Source organism: Diabrotica virgifera, chromosome 3 (assembly GCF_917563875.1).
Source record: "Diabrotica virgifera virgifera chromosome 3, PGI_DIABVI_V3a".
Taxonomy (NCBI): Eukaryota; Metazoa; Arthropoda; class Insecta; order Coleoptera; family Chrysomelidae; genus Diabrotica; species Diabrotica virgifera.
Window position 1 is genome coordinate 202948960 of NC_065445.1, and position 23567 is coordinate 202972526.

At 32.4% G+C, this 23567-nt stretch overlaps 1 protein-coding gene across 1 annotated transcript in view; it reads right to left on the reverse strand.

Moving 5' to 3' along the window:
• Positions 1-324: 324 nt before the first annotated feature.
• LOC114339190 (chitinase-3-like protein 2) overlaps positions 325-23567 on the reverse strand; it is a 54889-nt gene continuing 31646 nt past the window's right edge. Inside the window, exons 5-6 of the mRNA XM_028289819.2 lie at positions 11686-11901; positions 325-7160 (exon numbers count right to left, since the gene is read on the reverse strand). Coding sequence (XP_028145620.1) covers positions 6797-7160; positions 11686-11901 — 580 coding nt within the window. The 3' untranslated portion in view covers positions 325-6796. The remainder of the gene's footprint in view (positions 7161-11685; positions 11902-23567) is intronic.

The window sequence follows — 23567 nt, forward strand, 5'->3', positions numbered from 1 at the left end:
TCGGGCTAATAGGCAAACTAGTAGCAACACGTGCCTGAGAGTTTTGGCAATACTGATCTGCATAAGCCAAAAATTCCGTTCTTAACGTGAAATAAAGTATAGCTCACACCTTATTATATTTTATCATGACAAAATATCTACTAAAAGTTTTTTAAGTAAAAAGTAATACAAATATCGTAAATGATATTTTTACAGTATAAGCAAAAAATAAATTAAAAAGCTAGAAATGCAATAGTACCTAATTTTTGACACATTTGATTTGGTGTTAATATTGCTTGTAAAACGTTACTTTAGTATAAATCTTAAAGGAAATAAAAAACTGTATTGCATCATACCATCTCAATTTTATTTCCTTTGTTGGTTAAATTATAAGTATCACGTTTGCTTATGCTAACATCTAAACTAAATCACCAACCGCATCACATTAATGTAAAAAAAAATTAAATATTGCGTTAGTTAATTCAAAAGTATCAAATTTCTTAAGGTACTAGTACACTTTAGAAGACCAAAAATAAGCATTTTTTCAAGATTTTTTTTCTCAGAATCTTTATTAAAAATGAACATAAAACTTTTTGCGTATTAATATTTAACTCTTAGAGAATACAAAAAATATATCTTTTTTCATTTATATACGTACACTAATATTGTAGAGGGCGCCAAAGTCGAAGCCTCGAAACAAAGTAGTTCCGATGGCGGACAGTTAATCTCTGAAACAAAAAAATCGTATGGCATTTGAAAAAGGAAGGTTTCTTACGTGACAATTTACCACCGTTAGTGAAAAATTACACAAAAAAAAGATTTTAGGGAAATTTGAAAAAAATTTGTGAAAAAATCGCACGTTTTTCGTCAGTTTTTCATGGTTAAAAAATATTTATTTTTTATTTTTTGGTCAAATTGCGGTGAATTGTCACGTAAGAAACCTTTATTTTTCAAATGCAGTACGATTTTTTTTGTTTCATATATCCCAATCCTGAGATTAACTGTCCACCATCATTTTTCGAGGCCTCGACTTTTGCGCCCTCTACAATATTAGTGTACGTGCATAAATGAAAAAAGATATATTTTTTGTACTCTCTAAAAGTTAGATATTAATACGTAAAAAGTTTTAAGTTCATTTTTAATAAAGGTTCTGAGAAAAAGATTCTTGAAAAAAATGATTATTTTTGGTCTTCTAAAGTGTACTAGTACCTTAAGTCGATTGGTTGTTCGTGAAGAAAAACTCCACATAACGCCTCACACACCAAAAATAAATGACAATGGTGTTAAAACCTGCTGAAAATCATAGGGGTATAAGTCGCATTTATGACAGTTAAGGAGTCATAGCTATTATGACTACAGCGAACCTGCTATACTAGGTTCGCTGATCCCAGTCCCAACTGTCTAGTAATTTTGGTAATTATTTTTTGTTCCTTTGTTCAAAATTTTTACCGACTGGCAGTGTCTGGATTCGTTACTTTGATTATTTTGTTACTTTTGTATTTGAGTACCGGTAATCATATCGAGAATCGCATTTCTTAGTACATATTTTGTATTATAAATATTATTAGTAGGATACTTTGATTACTATGATTACTCTTGTATTTGAGTACCGGTAATCATATCGAGAATCGCATTTCTCAGTATTTCGTAAAGTATAAGATCCGATATAACGACCTTCACCGATCTATTTAATGGATAGAAATTAAATGATGTATTTTACAATTACAAGTAATCTGTTTGCATCAATTAAGTGGCAAAAACAAACCCTAGAAACTCTAGATGACGTACCTTAACAGTAACCCTGGGCACCCAGGTGCTTCGGAGGTTGGTTTTGATTGCAAATTTGTGTTTAGTGACCCCAAATACCCCGAAATAAGAAAATCTGGCCCTTAATATACTGATTTTAACATGTTTATGTATTTTTCGATGCGTTTTATATACTTTAAAATGTAATAATGCATTTCCACCTATTTTTGTATTGTAGACTTTTTTCCAGACGTCATCCTAATCCTATATACAATGCAAAAAGTTGCAAGTCTCTATGTACCTACTATATTTATACATATATTTATTCCTGTGTTTTTAGTGTTAAATGCCCTGGTCTAATAAAAACAATGTCATACCTACATGTAAAATGAAAGTTGATGATCATAGTCTAGAAATATTATCATTTTTACATATTTTGCGGTCAATCTAAGCTATTATTTTCTAGGCCTGATAAGAATAGTGTGTATTTATTATTAAAATCTAATGTGTTGCATTTTTATTTTCAAAAGAACTAACATCTGTGAAATTCTGTGAATTATCTACCTCGACAAATCGTATAGACATCTGTTTCTGGCTGCATGCTTTGTTAAATGATATACCTCCCTCTGTTTCAGCTACTTCTTTCTCAGCGCCCTGTAATCCTGTAAAACTCTTCATAGCCTTCGCCATTCATAGATAAAATTTTAGTTAACTGTATTGATACCGAACACTCGTGGAATACCGGTCCGACTCTGATATCAACCGAGTAGATACAATACTCAAGATCAAAATAGGTACTCGCTCTGATACGATTGGTACGAAGTAATCAGAGTAATCAAAGTAATCAAAGCAACGATTTACCTCTCTGTATAGTAATCGTTACTTTCGGTATTCGTAAGTAACGAGTACTTTGTAACGAATAGTTACTTTTTCAACATCACTAGTGACTAGGAATTACAGTAAAACCAATTTATCTGCAACCGCGAGAAAAAGACTCGATAGACGTTCGTTGATGCAGTGCAAATGACCTTGAGGGTTTCAGTTAAATCTGTTCAGTTATACTATACAACCAAGTATACAAGCTCATAGTAAATATTTAAACAAAAAATATTCACATGCAGTTTCTTTATTTTTGAATTTTTATAGTCGTTTGTAGATTAGTATTTACAAATGGAAAGTTTTAAATGAATATACACTCCCATTATTCATAATTATTCTTCCTTTTTCAATGAAAGGAGTCTGCAACAGTAAGGTTATTTGAGCTATTAAAATTGAAAGGTTGGAATTTTTGTATTGTATATGAATCTGTCAAAATATTCCCAAGCTAGGCGAATGGATTTTATCAGAAACATACAACACGAAAATTCCTACATCTCAATATCAATAGCTTAAATAAACTTACTGTTACATACGTCTTTCATTTAAAAAAATAAGAATAATTTAACCAACATAGAAAAAACATTCTTGCAGATAGCTGAGACTGAGAACTGTGAACCGACTATAACAGAAACATTACATTGGAAAATATTAAAACTAAAAAAATCAGGAGAAGCGGACAGTGACAATAACGTTGTTATACCATAATTGTTGTTTTTTTCGAGACAAATAGTTGGATTCTTCTTTTTATTAGAGAATGTCTTCTAATTGCATTTTAAGGAATAACGATAATAAGTCATATTATGTATGTATATGAATCGTTTATCGTTGAAAGGGGGTAGCAATATTTTTAACTTTTCGAGTTATAGTGAAAAGCCCTTCTCTCATTCTATATGCACGTCATTTGGTGTTAAATGCAGTTTCGCAGTATAAACTATATCTATGCAGTGCATCAGTGCTTGCTTCCTTTTAACACCAAACGACGCGGATAACGAAAGGGAGAAGGGTTTTCGACTGTAACTCACAAAGTAGAAAATGGTTACCCCCTTCCAACAATAATCGATTCATATGTATGTTACAGTTCAAGTTGATTATCCAGTTGGAGTTGACTATTCCTAGTTCGTTAACTCAAACGGCTGGTTTTAGTAAAAGTCGATTTTAAATATAACATGGAGGATTCTAGAAATTAAATGTTACTGGATATAAAATAAAAATGTTTACACTATTTTTATTCAGTTGCAATGCGAACTTAATATGTTCAAATTGTGATAAGTAGTTGAAACGGTAAAAACAAAGAGACGCACACTCATCAAAAAAAGCACGTGAGATTATTCTCGTATAATCTACATTTACTGAATCGATCTAGGAATAATCAACTCAAACTAGTAAGAGATGACTCTATTTTTCCCGCGGTCTACTTTTACTAACAAAGGTTAGGAAGAGTCTACTTCAACTAGTAAAAGTTGAATTAAATTCTTCAAATCAACTCTTACTGATCGTTTTAGTTGGAGTTGATTCGAACTAGGAATAGTCAACTCAACTCTAACTGAGAAACTTTTTATTTTTCTATTCACCGGGCTGGGGCTCGAACCTCAATCCGCTTGTCTAATCTGATATTATAACGATATTATAATATATACGATATTATAATACAAACGCAAATTGTTAAAGTAAATTTATCCAATGGTACATTAACCCACTTCTGTCAAGGAAGTAATTGACACTTCTGTCCTTACCATTTGTCATTCTCAAATTTAAGGTAGCCAACCAAACAATTTTAACAGCAATATTGTTACTTCTCTATAAACATGTTAATATTTAATTTTTCTTTTTATACACTAGTTTTTATATACTGCAAGTCACAGAAATTGTACGGTAGCAACTAAACTCTAATCACAGCTTAATTAAAGTATATAAAATGCCGAAAAACATTACAAGTAGGCTATGGAACAGTATTATAATAAAAGGAGGATTGTCACCTCAACTTTCATCTTTTTTTAAGTAATTACGTCCCACGTGATCAAAATATGTTGCCAAACTAAGCCATAGAACTGTCAGATCGTTATAGTTTAATTAAAAAATAATCGTCGGTAACAAAGACGAACGTTTATCACATTCACAAGCATATTAATATGTACGCTAGGACACGTAAAGGTTGAAATAAATTCATTTTTTCATGAATAGGCGATTTTGGAAATAAATCCCGAAACAGGTCAATTTTTATTTTTAAATTACGATTTTTTTGGCATAAATATCATACTAGTAACGTCATCCACCTAGGCGTGATGGAGCAAGGTGTCCAAAAAAATTTTTTTTAAATAAATTAATTGACACACAAAGAAGAAAATATATAAGGAAAAAAATCATAATTTTAAAATAAAAATCGGCCTATTTCGGAATTTAATTCCAAAATCGCTTATTCACGAAAAAATGGATTTATTCCTATCTTTACGTGCTCACTGTCTAAAACCACGCACTTTCATGAAGCACCCTCATGAAGAAAATTATTACCAACCACCTCTAAAACTGATCATTTTAAGGAGCTTATCTCTTCAAATTAACTGATGCAACAACCCAACAGTTACATATTCCTGTCGGTACTATATTTTAAGTTGTCAATAATAATGAACTTTAAAAACCCCAAAATGGAAACGGAACATCCAAAAATAAAAAAAGTTTGAATTTAAAGAAAAAATTCAATTAATACTTGTTTAAACAAAACCTAATTAGGAATTTGCTATATTTTGAATTTCCCCATATAAACTTACGTGCATAGAAATTGGCCCACTTAAAAATTTGGTCATTTTTGATGTCTAATATTTCCTAAACCTGTTGGCCGATTTAAGTGATTTTTTGAACATGTTATAGCTTGATTCTTTAACAATACCACTGTAAAAATATTGTTGCTAAACAGGTAAATTTTCATTGTATACCGGGTGTACCAATCAAGCTGTGTTTTTTTCTCAAAGTTCGCATCACCCTGTGCAATATTCTAGCATTTATAAAATACTGAAATTAAAACAACTATAGCCTCAGGTTTTCTAAACATTTTGTTTTTTTTATTCATTCGTTTATGTTGGATAATAAAAAAGTTAGGTACTTTAACAGCTAGACATGTACTTCATCAATACACGGTGTTTCTAAATAAGTAGGACAAACTTTAAGGGGTAATTCTGCGTGAAAAAATAATTACAGTTGGCTTTATAAACGTATGTCCGCAAATGTTTCGTTTCCGAGATACGGGATTTTGAAATGTTTCTTACAAACTGACGATTTATTTATTACTGTAAAACCAGTTGCGATATGCGAATGAAATTTGGTGAGGTTTAAGAGATAGTTATTGCGGATTTTTTGACATAAAATTAAGATTTTTATACTCACCGTTAGCGTGCATACGGGTAATATGATCGGTCATATTACACGTATGCGCGCTAATGGTGAATATTAAATTCTTAATTGTATGTCAAAAAATGTGCAATAACTACGTCTTAAAACCCACCAAATTTCATTTGCATATCTCAACTGGTTTTAAAGCAATAAATAAATCGTCAGTTTGTAAGAAAAAATTCAACATCCCGTATCTCGTAAACGAAACATTTGCGGACACACGTTTATGATGCAAACGTTCATTATTTTTTTATGCAGAATTACCCCTTAAAGTTTGTCGCAATTATTTAGAATAAACACCGTGTATTGATGAAGAACATGTCTAGTTGTGAAAGTACTTAACTTTTTTATTATCAGACATAAACGAGTGAATCAAAAAACAGAATGTTAAGAAAACCTGAGGCTATAGTTGGGTTTTAATTTCACTATTTTATAATTGCTAGAATATTCCACAGGGTGATGCGAACTTTGAGAAAAAAACACAGTTTGATTGGTACACCCAGTATACAATGAAAATTTACATGTTTAGCAACAATATTATTACAGTGGTATTGTTAAAGAATCAGGCTATAACATGTTCAAAAAATCACTTAAATCGGCCAACAGGTTTAGGAAATATTAGACATCAAAAATGACCAAATTTTTAAGTGGGCCGATTTCTATGCACGTAAGTTTATTTTAAAACATTTTCATATTCCTCTACTCTATTAATGATTTTTCGGCGAGATGAATAGAGTAAGAAAAATATGTATCAGCATTCGTACAATTTCTACAACCTTACAAAAATTTAACCTAACTAAAAAGTTTACTATCTCGGACTAAACAACGCACTTTTAATACTCTTAATCAGCGGAAACTTACCGTCTTCCCTACCCTCCATCTGGCAACTCATCTTGTAATCGTCCGAATTCAGACTCCATACCATGGCACCTCCGAATTGCTGATCTCTGATGTATTCAGCCTTGTACGTCAGACTTTGAGTGTTCTCGAAGGAAACCCATTCGTAGAACTTGGAGGCATACGGACTCTTTACTTCCATGTCGAAGACGGGGGAGATCTGGTTGGTTGATAGGAATTTGCAGACGTCGAAGTAGTCGACGAATCCTAGGCTACCGAGTCTTCCGTATCCCAAGGCTGGGGCATAGAGTCCGTTGTTTTTGACGTTTGCTAACCTAAAATACAGTTCGAAATATGTATATACAGTATGCGGCAAAATAGACAGTACTGAAATGAATATTGAAATGTTTATGATTATTTATATAGCTAGTATACGCTATGAGCTCGTAGGTAGAGGGGATAATTAAAAAATTCGCGAGCGCCAGTACTGATAAGTCTGTAAGCTTTTACTGGAAATTTGACATAAATGTCAAAGTGATTAGTTTAAAACATTGAAATTAAAAACATTAATATGAAATAATATTAGTTGGTCAAAGCTGTGGTGTATATTTTTACCTTAAATATACTTACGTTTTAAACACTGAATTTAAGTTTTTTTAATATTTCGTAATATGTAATTATAAATTAATCTAAGCGCCATCTACATGATAATTGTGAAAGTATCCGAAGTAAGAAATTAATATTTCATTAATAGAACGTTAAAATGATTAGCAAAATTTTTAAAAAATCGATTATAATTTAATTACTTTTTTGCGTTGTAAATATTAAGCGATAACAATTAAATAATAAATTTAAAAATTACCGGTGAAAGTTGCATTAGTAATCCGCTAGGAGCGACACCAGCGAAGCTCAGAGCGTATACATTATATAGCCTTGCAAACATTATTCACAACGCCGTTCTCGACAAAACATATACAGGTCCAGCGAGCTTTAAAGGGATCATGCCAAATTTATGTATTTCGGCTACAGGCGGTTGGCCAACAAAAGGTTTTCAAATAATTATTATATTATAAAAGTCCAATACTTCAGTCGACTGCTCGATTCTGAACTAAGCTACGCAAATGCAAAAGCCAGCCTACATTTACCATTTCAGTCTGTTTTAAATCAGCCGAACGAGTCTAGAGGTGGGCTAAATTACGATACAGTGATATTTTATTCATTGTGATTTAACAGAGCAACGAAATATTCGTATGTCAAACTCCTAATAAAAAGTGTTACCACTATGGACCATCGTGAAATTCTACACGTGTTATTATTTAGAAAAATTGAGTAGTTTATGGAACGTTTTTATATTTAATGATAATTATGCATCCTGCAATATTTGTAAGATATAGCTGTCTTATAAAACTTAGAGAACGTAGAAAACAAAATTTTAATACATTATTGTTTCCTATAATGCACAAAATGTTAAAGGTGGTACACAAAATGATATGAAAATGAAACAGTTTGGATGCTTTGCACACACAATAAATAAACTTTATTGTGAACGATGGCTTAAGGCTTAAAGGATGAGGATATTTTTATTTATCATAATAAATTGTACTTAGGTACCATCCGTATTCATTTCAGATACGTCCACCTCGCAAACAAAAACAAGTAAAAATAAACATCTGGCGGTGCCTCACGCGTCCCACGGCCCAAGAAAACTGTACGTCGATGACAAACGTTCCCAAGCTTGACCTGCGAACGAATGGACTGATAGTAGGATGCGCAGAACTGTCTACGCAGTTCGCCGGTGCAGGTTGTATCTCGTTTAGGTTCAATTTGTGCCGGGCCTAAGGCGTGACTCACCGCCAGATGTTTATTTATACTTGTTTTTGTTTGTGAGATGGACTTATCTGAAATGAATACGGATGGTACCTAAGTACAATTTATTATGATAAATCTGTGGTACTAAGGCAAAACCCGATATGTCAAAAATTATATATTTTTCGTTTTTAATGCCAATGTGTACATTGAGCGATGAAGAATATGATGACAAAACTCTACATGGCTAAACGCATCCATGTAACCAGTAGATGATAAAATTAGTTTCCGATATGTCCACTATTACAACAACACCGCGAAATTTAAAACTCATCTGCTGCAAAATCATGTTTTTTGGCATATCGGGTTTTGCCTTAGCACCACAGAAATAAACATATTAGCGTAGTCAACAGCCCGAGTGAAAACTGTGTTGTCTTTGTCATTAAATTCTGATAACTTTTGGTAGACTAAATAAGCGGCGATACGAAATTAATAATCAAAGTTATGCCTTTACAAAAACACATTAAATACATATTAGAAAAATAAGGTGAAAAATTATTCATGTTACTTAAAACCGTGATCGATAAAAATATCGTATTACCCTCAAATTCAACTTGTCGGCATATTACATTTTTGTTTATTACATACTACATTATTTATGCTTAAAAATTAAAAACGAAATATGCAGATAGTGTTATTTTTTTATGACCGATCAGTAGCGGAGGGATTATGAATTATTATGACCTGCAGTAATTGTAAATGATTGTGATCCGAGCAGTAAATTGAGGAATATATGAGTTATGACCGAGCAGTAGGGGAGATATTATTTTAAATATGTAGGTATTATGTGGATCAAGGATGAGATACATCAGTATTTTGTAATCAGTATTTGTACTCAGTACCACTGAGAACCGGTATCAAAAGTAACCGTTACAGGTCCGCATTGATTTTGCCCATCTCTATTCGCCACGTCGATAACCAACGGTTGGGTTGGGTTGTGTTCAATATGCGGCACGCTAGAACAATAAATGCACGGGTCACCCGTCCCGCCGGCGCAGGTTGTGTCTGGCTTAGGTTCATTTTGCGCGGGCTTTAGGGTCTTCATCAATGATTTCATTAATGCAGGACACCAAAGCAAAAACTTTAGTCCGGAACACAGTAACTGAAAATATACAGAGTTGCAATCAAATTAGTAGTTACATACGCAGATGAGACAATCTGCCTTAAAATTAAAGATGAAGAAAAATTAAAAACCTTCGGAAGGAAAATCCTGAGAAAAATTATGAGCCCGATAAGAATGGAAAATGGAGAAATGAGAAGAATGAAATGAACCATGAACTAAGACATAATGTAGGGAGAAGATATAATTAGATTTACTAAAGCGCAGCGACTGAGATGGCTTGGATACATAGAGAGAAGGGAAAACGACCTACTGATTATGCTATGGGAGCCCAAGCGGGGATTTTTGCAGTTACTCGAGCGCGTCAGATTATCATATGGGGAGAAACCTGGTACCCTGCAGATGTACCTCTACCATATATTGGCTCTTAACACAGGGGAGTTCGTTAAGGGGGGGCCCGAAAAAAAAATCTATCCTTAAAAAAACTCGAAATTGTCAGATTAAGATAAGGTAAGATAAATACATGCAAAAGAGTGTATATTTCAAAAATCTGACGATTTGAGCCGGGCGTAAGGAAATGGGTGAGTCCCAAAGTTTCACAAGAAAAAAGCGAATATTTCGCGAACTGAATGACAGATCGAAAAACTAAAAAATATGTGCTCAATATTTTTTAAAAATCTATCGAATGGTACCAAACACGACTTCCCACGGAGAGGGGTGGGGGGTAAATTTAATATTTTAAATACGAATCCTGCGATATTTTGCGAAATGAACATCAGATCGAAAAAATGTAAAATACACCTATTCAATATTTTTGAAAAATCTATCGAATGGCACCAAACACGACCCTCTACGGAGGAGGGGTGGGGGGTTACTTTAAAATCTTAAATAGGAGCCCCCATTTTTTATTGCAGATTTGGATTCCTTGCGTAAAAATAAGTAACTTTTATTCGAAACATTTTTTCGAATTATGGATAGATGGCGTTATAATCGGAAAAAACGATTGTTGGAAATGGAAAATTAAATTAAAAAATGGCAAGCGCCCACTAAAATGGAAAACTTAACTTAACTTTTTTTGGTTTTAGGACCTACTCTTCACAACCCAATAGGTCCCCATAACGCTCGAGTGACTGCACATTTAGCATACTTTGCTCCCCTACTATTAAGAAAGTCACCAGATGGAAGCCAGAAACTGAAAGAACAAAGGGAAGATCAAGAGAGGAATGGCAGGACCAGATCAAGGGAGATATCAAAATCCTGAAAGCGAGAAACTGGAGGGAACTACACACATATCGAAACAACTAGAAGAAAATTATAACGAAAGCCAATACATACAACTAACTTTGACAATACACAAGAAGAATACGAAGTGATTCACAGCAATAACCGAAATCAGAGAGTTCTAAATAAGAGCAGCTAACATTTTATCCGGAATGGAAGGCCTTGATGATAATAGACCTGCATCCCGCGTACCAAAAAAAGTTGACTAATAGCAAACTGAAAATTTGTTAATAGCTTAACGGTGTCTAGTCGGACAAACTTTGATGTATGGGAACATTGGAGAACAGGGGAAGTTTTAATTGTGAAACAGGTTAAAAATTTGGAACGTTAGACTACGAAATCGTCCATGTATTTTGTCGGACAGAACTTCCAATTGATTTGTTACCATTTCATTAGACTCTCATGCAAAAATCAGACTGATGTTTATCTGGACGTTTCAGACGTATCAGACTGGACGTTTTGGTAATCTGACGTTCCAAATTTTTAAACTGTTCCACAATTAAAACTTCCCCTGTTCCAGTGTTTCCGTACATTAAAGTTTGTCCGACTAGACACCGTTAAGCTATTAACAAATTTTCAGCTTGATATTAATCAACTTTTTTTTGGTACGCGGGATCCAAGTCTATAATGATTAGTATTACATATTTACTTACTTAAACGTATGTCCGTATGTCGGAAGTCCCACGATGATTTTGGCACGGTCCATTCCCAATTGATTCCAATAATTCGCTGAGTAATTGACGTTCATCGTGCCAAATAAAAATACTTCGTCGTCAGAGGCGTACAATGGGCTGTTGAAGCCGGTGAACGGAGTCCATTTTGAATAGAAATGGTAATCATATGACATGACGTTTATAAAATCCACATAACTAAAAATTAAAAGATTTAGTAGGATGTTTCCTTCACAAATAAAGCACATTATGTGTGCACAACTTTGAGCTGTTGGTAGAAGTGACTCAAAGAAATATGTATCATATTAATAATTTCATATAAGCATTTAGTAAAATATGGTCTTCTTTATAGTCCAAGTAATGAAGCTTAAAATAGAATAAAACCTCGCAATTTTTACAAAATGGATCGATTTGCTTGAAAATTTGAGAATAAGTAGTGGATAGTCCAAGGATCAAAATCTATATGATGCCGAAAGGCGCTTTTTCCATGGGGGTGGTTGTGAAAAACATTCATTCTAAGCAAAAAACGTTCTATATATTTTTTTTATAAAATTAATAGTTTTCGATTTATTCGCTATCGAAAGTGTTAATTTTATATCGAAAAAATCAATGTTTTTAAGTTTTCTAATAACTCCAAAAGTTTTCGTTTTATCAAAACAACTTTACAACAAAAATGTACCTTTTGAAAAAATAAACAAAATCGATTTTTTTAATTTTCTTTAAGACCAATAGTAATCGAGCTAAACTTTATTGTATGTTAGCTCTTCTTCGTCAAATGCTAAATATTGTAGTTTCAAAGTCAAAAGACGGGAAAGCTATGCATTTTTCGAGGATAACTTGTTTAAACTAATTTAAAGTATTTAAAAATATCTATCTCCAGAAATAAAAATAAAGTCTCTAGCTTAAAAATTAAGTGACATAATAAAAAGAATGTCAGTCTGTATTTTTTTTCAGCGAAAAAGTAATTGGAAGCAACCCCCTAATCACCACCCTAATTAAAATTAATCATTGACCTTATTTGGTTTCTTTATTTATGTATTATTAAAAAGTTCTAATATCTGGGACACGTAATGAGGGAACCGCGATATGAAATGCTAAGACTGATAATACAGGGAAAGATAAGAGGCGGAAGGAGTATAGGAAGAAGGAGAGTGTCATGATTAAAGAATTTAAGAGACTGGTTTAGATGCAGTTCTATAGAACTCTTTGGAGCAGCGGTGGATAGAGTAAAGATAGTGATGATGATACCCAACCTCCGATTAGGAGACGGCACTTAAAGAAGAAGAAAAAGTTCTAGAAGTTTGACCGGCTTAGCATGATTAGTTTTAAAAAATGGAGTTAAAAGTGAATAACGAATTTTTGTAGTTTGGAAAAAATGGCTTTTTCTTCAGAATATAAAGATTAGTATCAGAGATACGAAAAAATGTTAAAATATGAAATTGTAGCTTATTTAATTTACAAGAACCTGGTTTGCAAACATTTTTTCTACGGCACAAATTGAGTGAGCTATTGACAATTAAAACTTGTAATAACATGCGAAAACCACATTTACTAACCCTTTCAAAGTCATCTCTTTTTGTGACTGAGGATTTTTAAAAGATTTAATAAAAATGGACTTATAGATCCTATAAAAACCTACAAATTTTTTTTACCAAACTTTCTAAGATAAAAAATAAAAAAGTTACAGTTAAAAAATCAATATATTTTTTTGAAAAAAAAAAAGAGAAATCCAATTGGAAGCATAATAATATAAGTTAGCGGTGCTTTTAGTAATTGGCTTTTTCATTCTTCTTTATTTCTGTATTATTAATAGATTCTAAAAGTTTGACTGGCTTAGAATGATTAGTTTTTAAAAACTGGAGTTAAAAGCGAATACCGAATTTTTGTACTTTGGTAAAAAATGCCATTTTCTTCAGAATAGAAAGATTAGCATCAGAGATACGAAAAAACGTTTAAATATGAAATTGTAGGTTATGTAATTCCCAAGAACTCGGTTTGAAAAATTTTTTTCTACGGCGACAATTGAGTGAATCGTAAATGAGTATAATATATCAAAAAACATTGATTTTTTCGATATAAAACTAACACTTTCGATAGCGAATAAATCGAAAACATTTAATTATATCAAAAAAATGTATAGAACATTTTTTGCTTAGAATAAACTGTTTTTATCAACTTTGCGGTCAAAATATAATAAAAAATTTCCACCGCCGAGATGGGGTGGCAACCACCCCATCGCCTTTCGGCATCATATAGATTTTGATCCTTGGACTATCCACTACTTATTCTTAAATTTTCAAGCAAAAGCCATTCTGTAAAAATTGCGAGGTGAAAAGCTTCGGTTCCTGGACTATTAGCTTTGGAAAACAAAATATTTGCTTTGATTATCTCCTAATATATTTTTTATCTTAGGAAGTATACATTTAATTTTTGTATCAATATTTTACCTGTTACAACTGGGCTAGAGTAACGTAGGAAAAATATTTGTTCAAAGAAAATAATAACTAAAAAACGACATTTTGATTCGAAATAATACAGTTCTCCTCCAAAAAAATTGGTTGACGACACCTTTGTCCGAATGAAACGTTAAGAGGATGGGTACGTATTTTCGGCTGCAATGCTATTCAAATGGGGATCCATTTTTTTCGAATCCTGAGAAAGTAATACGTATTTTTGAAAACGTTATTAGCGAGGGCCGAAAGTCCCTGAGAACTTCTATAATGTTTATTTTAATAAGTTACAAGGGTGAAAAACTAAGAGAAAATTTAGTGTTATTTTTAATTTCAAATATCTCATTCAAAAGAAACTTTTTATTTATTCTAAGGGACTTTCGGCCCTCGGTAATAATTTAGTCTTTCATTCTGCGTTTAGATTTTTCAAAAATATTTATTGGTTTTTTCAGGATTCGAAAAAAATGAACACAATGTCCGTGGTAATATTTTCCAAATCTATCTTTGTTATACAACGCACTCAATCGAATAGAATATTGTCAGGATAATGTCAGTCAGACACTGACAATCAGTGACAATTTTAAATATTTGACATGAATCGGGAATATTTTGAGTTGTTGATTAAATAATATTGATATATTTGATTTAAGACGTGAACTTTATAAAAAGTTATTTATTGTGTATTATTTATGGAAGATAGAAGCAGAGAATACATCAAGATATATCCTGTGATCCAAATATTTTGTTGTTAAAGATGTTCAAAATTGTAAGCGTTCCATAGTAACAATATATTATTAAAAAAACACTTTAACACTTTTCCTCTTTTCTCGATTGAGTATTAGTTTTTGTTGTAGGTATATATAAATGATTACAATCACTGAATACATAGTAAGTGAAAAAATAATCACATTTATTAACTGAATTAATAATTTGCAATTAAACAAAAAATAACAGTTATCCAAGAACATTCAAAAGCCATCTCTTTAAGTTAGTTATGACATTGTCAAGTAGAATGACATTCTAGTAATATTTACATATCCATACCAGTGTGAATTTTACTACAAGTAATTTGCCATGTAAAGACAGAAAAGGTAGGGATAGCCGTAAAATATTTGCGAATTATGTACCCATGGCCTTAAAACACATTGATGTCATACAAACATGTAGTCGCTTGTTGAATTAATACTTTTTTAATACGTTTTTCACCGGTAACTAGCGCATCTTCTTGTCACAAGTTCGAATGATACTGTGTTTACCGGACCATGAGCTTTGATTTTTAATTGTGACTAGAGTTGCACAAGTTTGACTTGAATGTTTGAAATTGACTTTAGTTTGACTTAATTTCAAGTCAAACTCGAGTCAATCCTTCTGACAAATAATTAAAATCAAGTCAAACTCGTCAATAGTTACAGGTTTGAAAATTCAAACTGTTTGTCAAACTAGTTTGAAAAATAATTTATTTAGTAGATATACTTTTATGTCGAGATTGAAATGTTAGCTGCAAATTAAGATATCAACATTAACAATACAATGAGTTCCATATAAAAATAACTTGATACGGAAAGCAATTTAGTAAGTAAGTAAGTAAGTAAGGTATGCTTTATTGTCATAAAATTTTACCAATTTATGGACAAAGCTTATACAAAATAAAAAAATACAATAAAAAACAAAAAATAATAAAAAAAAATACAATAAAAAACAAAAAATAATAAAAAACTACAGACAAAACAAAAACAGAAACAGACACCAAGTAAATGGCGTGAGTTATACTACTTAATATAATTTTACAGTTATTAAGTACACATTGAAAAATTAAAAATTTTGCAAACAATATGTATACAACGTCAGAGCAAAAAGAAGGCGAACAAAGAAAAGGGAAAGGGAAAGTAAATCAAAAGTTCTATGCCGCTGCAAATATGTACAAAATTACTCGAAAGTAATAAACCTGCAAGTCAATTTGCTGAATTCAAATCGTTTATAAAAAAGTCATTCACTGTATAAAAAGCTCTCTCTAGCAAATAAGCTTTCAAGGCCTTGCGAAAAGCGGGAAATGAGGTAATAGATTTGATGTTAGATGGCAGGTGATTGTGCATTTTTCTCGAATTGTATAGTATAGAGCACTTAACCAGCTCAGACCGTGGGGTTGGCAGATAAAGATTATGCTCCACGTTTCTAAGGGGATAGTTGTGAGTGGGTCTCTCTGGACCTTCTGATGCATGTTTGCGGATTAAACAAACGGATTCAAAAACAAACAAAGAAGGAAGAGTTAATATTTTAAATTTTTTAAAGAATTCTTGGCAATGAACTCTGCTATTGAGTCTCAGGGAGTAACGAAGAGCTCTCTTTTGTAGTTTAAAAATACGCTCAAATTGAGTCGCACAACATGTACCCCAGAATGGAAGGGCGTACCGAAGATGAGACTCAAAAAGGGCATAATAAACGGTCCTAGATGTTGACAAATTCATTTCCGTAGCCACTGATCTTAGCGCAAAACAAGCAGAACTTAATTTTTTGTGTAAGGCATCAATGTGCAAGTTCCATTTTAGAGACTTATCCACAATAAGCCCTAAGAACTTCACCGATTAAACTACCTCTAGACTGTTGTTATTAAGTACTAAAGGTTGCATCATACTGTTGTAAGGTAGGACTTTGGTTTTAGAAACGTTAAATAACAGGAGATTCGAATCGCACCACGATTTAATGGTGACTAGGTCTGTAGCTATGGTATTGCGAAGATCCATAATATCCGTGTTACTCCAAGTAATACTAGTATCATCTGCAAAGAGACATATTTTACCTTTAATGTTCAGACTAGAGATATCATTTATGTATATCAGAAACAATATAGGGCCTAGAACTGAACCCTGAGGTACCCCACATTCTAATGGCATGCAAGAAGACGTCTTCGTGTCAACCCTTACAAACTGACTTCTTTTATTAAGATACGATTTAAGCCATTTAAGAGCCTTTCCCCTAAATCCATAGTGCTGTAATTTGTCAGTCAAGATGTTATGGTTTACACAATCGAATGCTTTAGAGAAATCACAGAAACTTGTTGCTGTAGAGTGATGGTTGTTTAGACTGGAGTAAACATGATCGAAAAGGAAGAACATAGCATCATTCGTGCATTTGTCACTCAGGAATCCAAATTGATGTGGAGTAAGCAATTTGTATTTCAACAGAAAAGATAAGATTCTTTTTTTTTACCAGACTTTCAATTATCTTCGACAACGTGGGCAGGAATGCAATAGGGCGATAATTCGAAGCAAGATCTTTATCGCCTCCTTTGTGTATAGGAATAATTATCGCTGTCTTAAGGCAGCTTGGAAAAACTCCAGTTTCGAATGACCTGTTTATTAAAGTAGTAAGATGGTTTAAAGTGCAATCAGGTAGAGCAGAAAACATTTTAAGAGTGAGGCCATCAGTCCCAGATGACGATTTATTTTTAATGTCATTTATTGTAGAGCGTAGTTCACTTAATACTATGGGTGTAAAAAAGAAACTATTTACATTCTTATGCGAAAGATATGAAATCGGATCCTGAGAAGGAGGTATAGTATTTGTTAAATTTTTTGCCACATTTACAAAGTAATTGTTCAGGGTCTCAGGAGAAGTCGGGATTGTGGTGGGAGAAGAAGTCTTATCTCTCAGTTCATTTACGATAGACCACGTTTCCTTAGCAACATTACCTGATTTAGCCAGCCTCGCATTATAATAAATTTCCTTGGCGGCCCTTATGGCTTTATGGTAAATTTTCCTGTAAAGCCTAATGTAATCATGGAAGGATATGTTGTCCGAGAATTTTTTTAGGTACGATAATGAGCGCATGTTCTTTGCAGATATACGTAGACCTCTAGTTGACCAGGGTTTACGATGTTTAGTTTTGATAGGCCTAAGAGGAAAGGATTCGTATGCCAGACCAGACAATAGCTTTATGAATCTAGAAAACTCGATGTCGACATCAACAGAGCGGAAGTCCCAGTCAGTTGTTTGACATAGGTGTTTAAATGTTAGAAAATTTTGTTCTCCAAAGACACGGAACAATTTTCGTTGCGTGTTTTCACTATTATTTTTTGATTTTAACCAAAATGTAGTCAATACTGCTTCATGATCAGAGAAACCTGAGTTGAAAACAGTACAGTCAGTAGAATTTGGAGCCAAAGACGATACGACATAGTCAATGATACTAGAGCTAGTTTTAGTTATTCTGGTTGGAGAATTTACATGCATACCTATACCAAAGGAATCAAAGATAGAATGAAGATATTATTGAGCAGCACACACACTGGAGTAGTCAATATTTAGATCGCCACATAGAATTAATTTACTTTTTGAAGGAATAGATTCTAGCAAGCTAAGTAGTTGTTGTAAGAAACTCTGCACATCCGCATCGGGAGTTCTACAAATACAAATAATATAGAGGTCAGAAGATTTCTGATAAATTATGGAGAATTCAAATACTTTTTCAATTAATAAATTATCAAATTTGGTCACTACTGAAAAGTCATTTTGTGTAGACATAATCAAAGTACCCCCATGAGATAATCTACTCCTGTTAAATCTGGATATAATAGTGTAATTTTTAATAAACACAGGTTCATCAACATTTAACCAATGTTCAGTTATGGCAACAATCTCAGGAAAATTTAGCTCTTCTAGTAATAGAAGTAATTCATCAGTTTTGTGTCTTAAGGACTGAATGTTAATAAGAAATAAACTTAGCTTGCTATCGTCCAAATTGTCAGAAGGCGCTTGATCTTCTGTACGCGTCAATTTATTTAAAAAATATTTTTGCTAGATGGGGAATTACTCGAAAAATATTTATTCTGACATTCCCTTTAAGTCATAAGAGGTCGTAAATTTCTTGAAAATGATTCACTACGCGTAACATTGCTTGCTGACAAGATTTGATTTATCGATAATCGGTGATAATTACTTGTTGTAATCTAGTGTCACTAGATTACAGCAAAAAATTCGTTGGATGTTTTTTTTATCATAACAAGTGTAATTTAATCTACTTAAAAAAAAAATTATGTCAACAAAAATTTATGAAGGAACAACAAAACATTATATTTTTGACAGAGCAGATTTAATGAATTTTTTGTGACTGCATCAGATGGCGTTTTAAAGAATTAGTTCCACTATGTGTCATATGCACTTGCAATTTTAATTATTTTGCAATCACCTGCCGCAACATCAAATAAATCAGTATATTTATTTTTCTTAATTAATTCTGCTTCGTCTACAGATTTTTTCTCTTAAACTTTGCAGTAAGAATGCCTTCAAAATCAGACTCAATTTGTACTGGTACATACTAAGAGCTGAAAAAGGTTCAGGTTCAGACATTATCGCATAAAGCACACACTTCAAAACGAACGTAATAAACAAGCCCAGCCAGCATATACTTCTTAATATGAACTATAACTAATTTGCGGAGTATGAATATATTTTTATAGCAGAGTACAGAGTATAGCAGAGTGCAGCTTCAGACCTATCCAAATAAGTCAAAACAAAAGACGGTACGCTCTCAATTAGAATAATTATTAGAAATAAACACGTTGCGCAATAATGATATTCAAACTTCAAACTGTTTGAAGAAGTTTGATTTCAAGTCAAACCTACAGATATCAATATCAAGTCAAGTCAAACTTTTTTACAAAAAAAGTTTGGTTTTTAAGTCAAGTTTGTTAAGTAAAATCAAACTAGTTTGACTTGATGCATCTCTAATTATGACATATCGTTTCGCTCCATCTACTGAAATATTTTTAAGGTTGCGATATTACAGATTTCTGAGAAAAACTATGATGCATAATCCATTTTGTTGATGAGATAAACACAAAAATAAAGTTTTTGAGTTAATACACTTTTAAACGGGATGTGCGATAGGGAGAAATTGTTATAGAGAGCGTTTATCTATTTATTTGTCTTTTTTTTTCTTTTTTTTTAAAGCATGTTTCGATTTCATCACACGTTATCGGCTTAAATAATTCACATATTCTTTTAAATTTTCATGAGATGGATAAAGAAGTACAGAATAAAAAATAATAGCGCTTGTTTTTACTAGCGGGATCTATTGAGTACTAAAATTATATAATTTTTTTGATATTCGTAGGGCTTAAAAACATGCTAGTCTTCTTGTGCTGCTAGCAGAATTAGGAAGTGTTTTTTTCAAATTGCTTTTAATTTTTTGGTGAGACAATAATCTGCCCTTCTTCGTTTCTACATAAACCTATTTGGGACTTAGGTATATTCTTTTCTTTAGTTGGAATATATTTTTTAAACGATTTTCGAGGTGGAAATCGAAACGTCAAAACCAACGTAAAATCTTATTTTTATTAAAATCAAATTGTGGTTTCATGACATATAAATAATATTTAACTTTGGAGGATCTATTACATTTTCTGTATCGTATCATTTTCGTGATGCCAAAGTGATGTCAATCCGAAAAACCAAAATGTACCTCAACCTTGCACAATAAACGGGCACATTTTAGAATAGGTCAATAAATTTAAGTAGCAGAACAGGCCAGAAATTTTATCAAAATGCTACGTCCGGTCGACTCTTCCGTATTCAGTTGATACGTCGACCCTTAAAACATCAACCGTAAATAAATTGGAGTCCGTTGAAATGTGGATCTACCGGAGAATCCTCAAAATTTCATGGACATCGCATACCACAAACGAAGAAGTGCTGCATAGAATAGGCAAGGAACGAGAACTTTTTAACACAGTGAAAAACATCATACATAATCAACTATTTATAATGGAAAATAAGTCACAATTTTACCAAAAAAGATTTTATTAACGTGTCGAAGCCCATATCGGGTTTCGTTGTCAAAATACAAAATACTATTAAAATAAACAAAAATGTTGTTGCTAAGTAAAAAAATTCTTCTAATAATTTATTTAATCTGACTCATTTATATTGGCAATTCAGACGTATATTATACATTTTAAAGTAGAAGACTTTAAAATGATATCGTCAATATTTATGAGTTGCGTTCCTGGGACGACTTTACTAAAAGATAGTTCATTCGATTACATGAAATCAATCCCAACTCAAGAATATCTGTCACAAAAAATATCATACCATGTGATCTGTCTTTAAAAAGACAACCAAATGCAACGATGACAGTAAAATTCTCGCGTTAGAGATTCCATAGTAAATCACGAGGGAAAACCAGGAAAAAAACCTCGTGATACTATCCCGACATCGTAAGTATTTGGTCTTACATTTAATTTACTTTCAAAAAACTAATACCAAATTCTGACTTTAATATGTTTAAATAATAAATAATATTAATAATACATAGATATACAATAAGTAATACTAAAATATTAAATTTGTACTACCTCGATATGTTATTGACTTACTAATCGTGATATTTTCTTTCTATTGACTACCTCTTTCAGTATGGGTAACCACATCCTACTGCATTCTACCGAGGAATTTTCGACACAATTGGTTTCATTTAGCATAATTAGAGCCGCTTCTTTGATTTTTCTCTTTTTACTATCTGATTCTTTCAGGACTATACTTGAATCTCTCCATTGAACTCTATGTTCATTATCCCATGCGTGTTGACATATTTGAGATCTATCGAATTCTCTATTTTTAATATAAGACTGATGTTCACTTATTCTAACGTTTAATGGTCTTGATGTTTCACCTAAATAAAATTGTTCGCATTCACAAGGTATTTTTTATAAATGCTATTCTTTGTTTTTTCTTGTTCATTGTTAGGTTTAGTTTTAGATACAATAGATCTCAATGTGTTTGTTTTTTTTGAATGCTGTTGAAATGTTGAATTTATTTCCTATTGTTTTAAGTTTCTCGGATAGTCCTTTTATATAATGGTATTGATATTTTCCCCGTATTATTTCTTGTGAATGTTGTAGGATGCCGTTCTAAGTTGTTCTGTTCCATTCGATCCAATCTTGACAATTCCTTATTTATAAACGATAAAGGATAATCATTTTTTAATAAAACCCATGTTAACAATTGTTTTTCTTCTAAAAATGAATTTTCGTTAGAACAAGTAATTTTGGCTCTATCATATAAGGATTTAATGATTCCATTTTTAACGTTGATGTGATTTGATTTGTAATTGAGATATCTGTTGGTGTGTGTTGGTTTTCTATACACTTGAGTCTCATATCCAGTATCCTTCTTTGAGACTAAAACATCGAGGAAAGGTAAAGTGTTATTGCATTCCTTTTCCATTGTAAATTTTGTCTCTTCTTGATCGTTTATAATATTCAGGAATGTATCCAACAATTCTGATCTATGATGCCATATTGAAAACACATCATAGATCAGAATTGTTGGATACATTCCTGAATATTATAAACGAACAAGAAGAGACAATAAAATTTACAATGGAAAAGGAATACATAACATTACGAGGAAAACGAAAAGCCCTAGATACAAAGTTTACTACTTTTTAAACAATTAGAATAATTGAAATAAAAATATAATAAACAATATTTTAAATCCAAGACTTTTCGTTAATAAACTGCTTTCTGGCTGCATCCCATATCTCCGGATTTTACAATATATAATCACATAGAGACGACGAAATAGGAGAAAGCAAATAGAGGACACTTAGGCCACGCATTTACCTTCTCTTCGTCTAGGAAAAGGACCGAAAGACAGTTTCTAAATACTCACAAATTGAGTAAAAATGAAAAAGATAAAAAAGGGTTCAAGGCAGGTTTTGTTTATATTCGATTCAGAGTTGGACCACCATCTCCATATAGTAACTATTTCAGCATCCTTATGCATCATCAGTGAAGATTATGCAGTCACAACTCTGAAGGGAATACAAACATTCTGCCTCTTTTAAAGCAAACCATCGCGATGCGATGAACCCGCCTTTTGAGACGCAAAACAGCGACATCTCTCGTATTACGAGGAAAACGAAAAGCCCTAGATACAAAGTTTACTACTTTTTAAACAATTAGAATAATTGAAATAAAAATATAATAAACAATATTTTAAATCCAAGACTTTTCGTTAATAAACTGCTTTCTGGCTGCATCCCATATCTCCGGATTTTACAATATATAATCACATAGAGACGACGAAATAGGAGAAAGCAAATAGAGGACACTTAGGCCACGCATTTACCTTCTCTTCGTCTAGGAAAAGGACCGAAAGACAGTTTCTAAATACTCACAAATTGAGTAAAAATGAAAAAGATAAAAAAGGGTTCAAGGCAGGTTTTGTTTATATTCGATTCAGAGTTGGACCACCATCTCCATATAGTAACTATTTCAGCATCCTTATGCATCATCAGTGAAGATTATGCAGTCACAACTCTGAAGGGAATACAAACATTCTGCCTCTTTTAAAGCAAACCATCGCGATGCGATGAACCCGCCTTTTGAGACGCAAAACAGCGACATCTCTCGT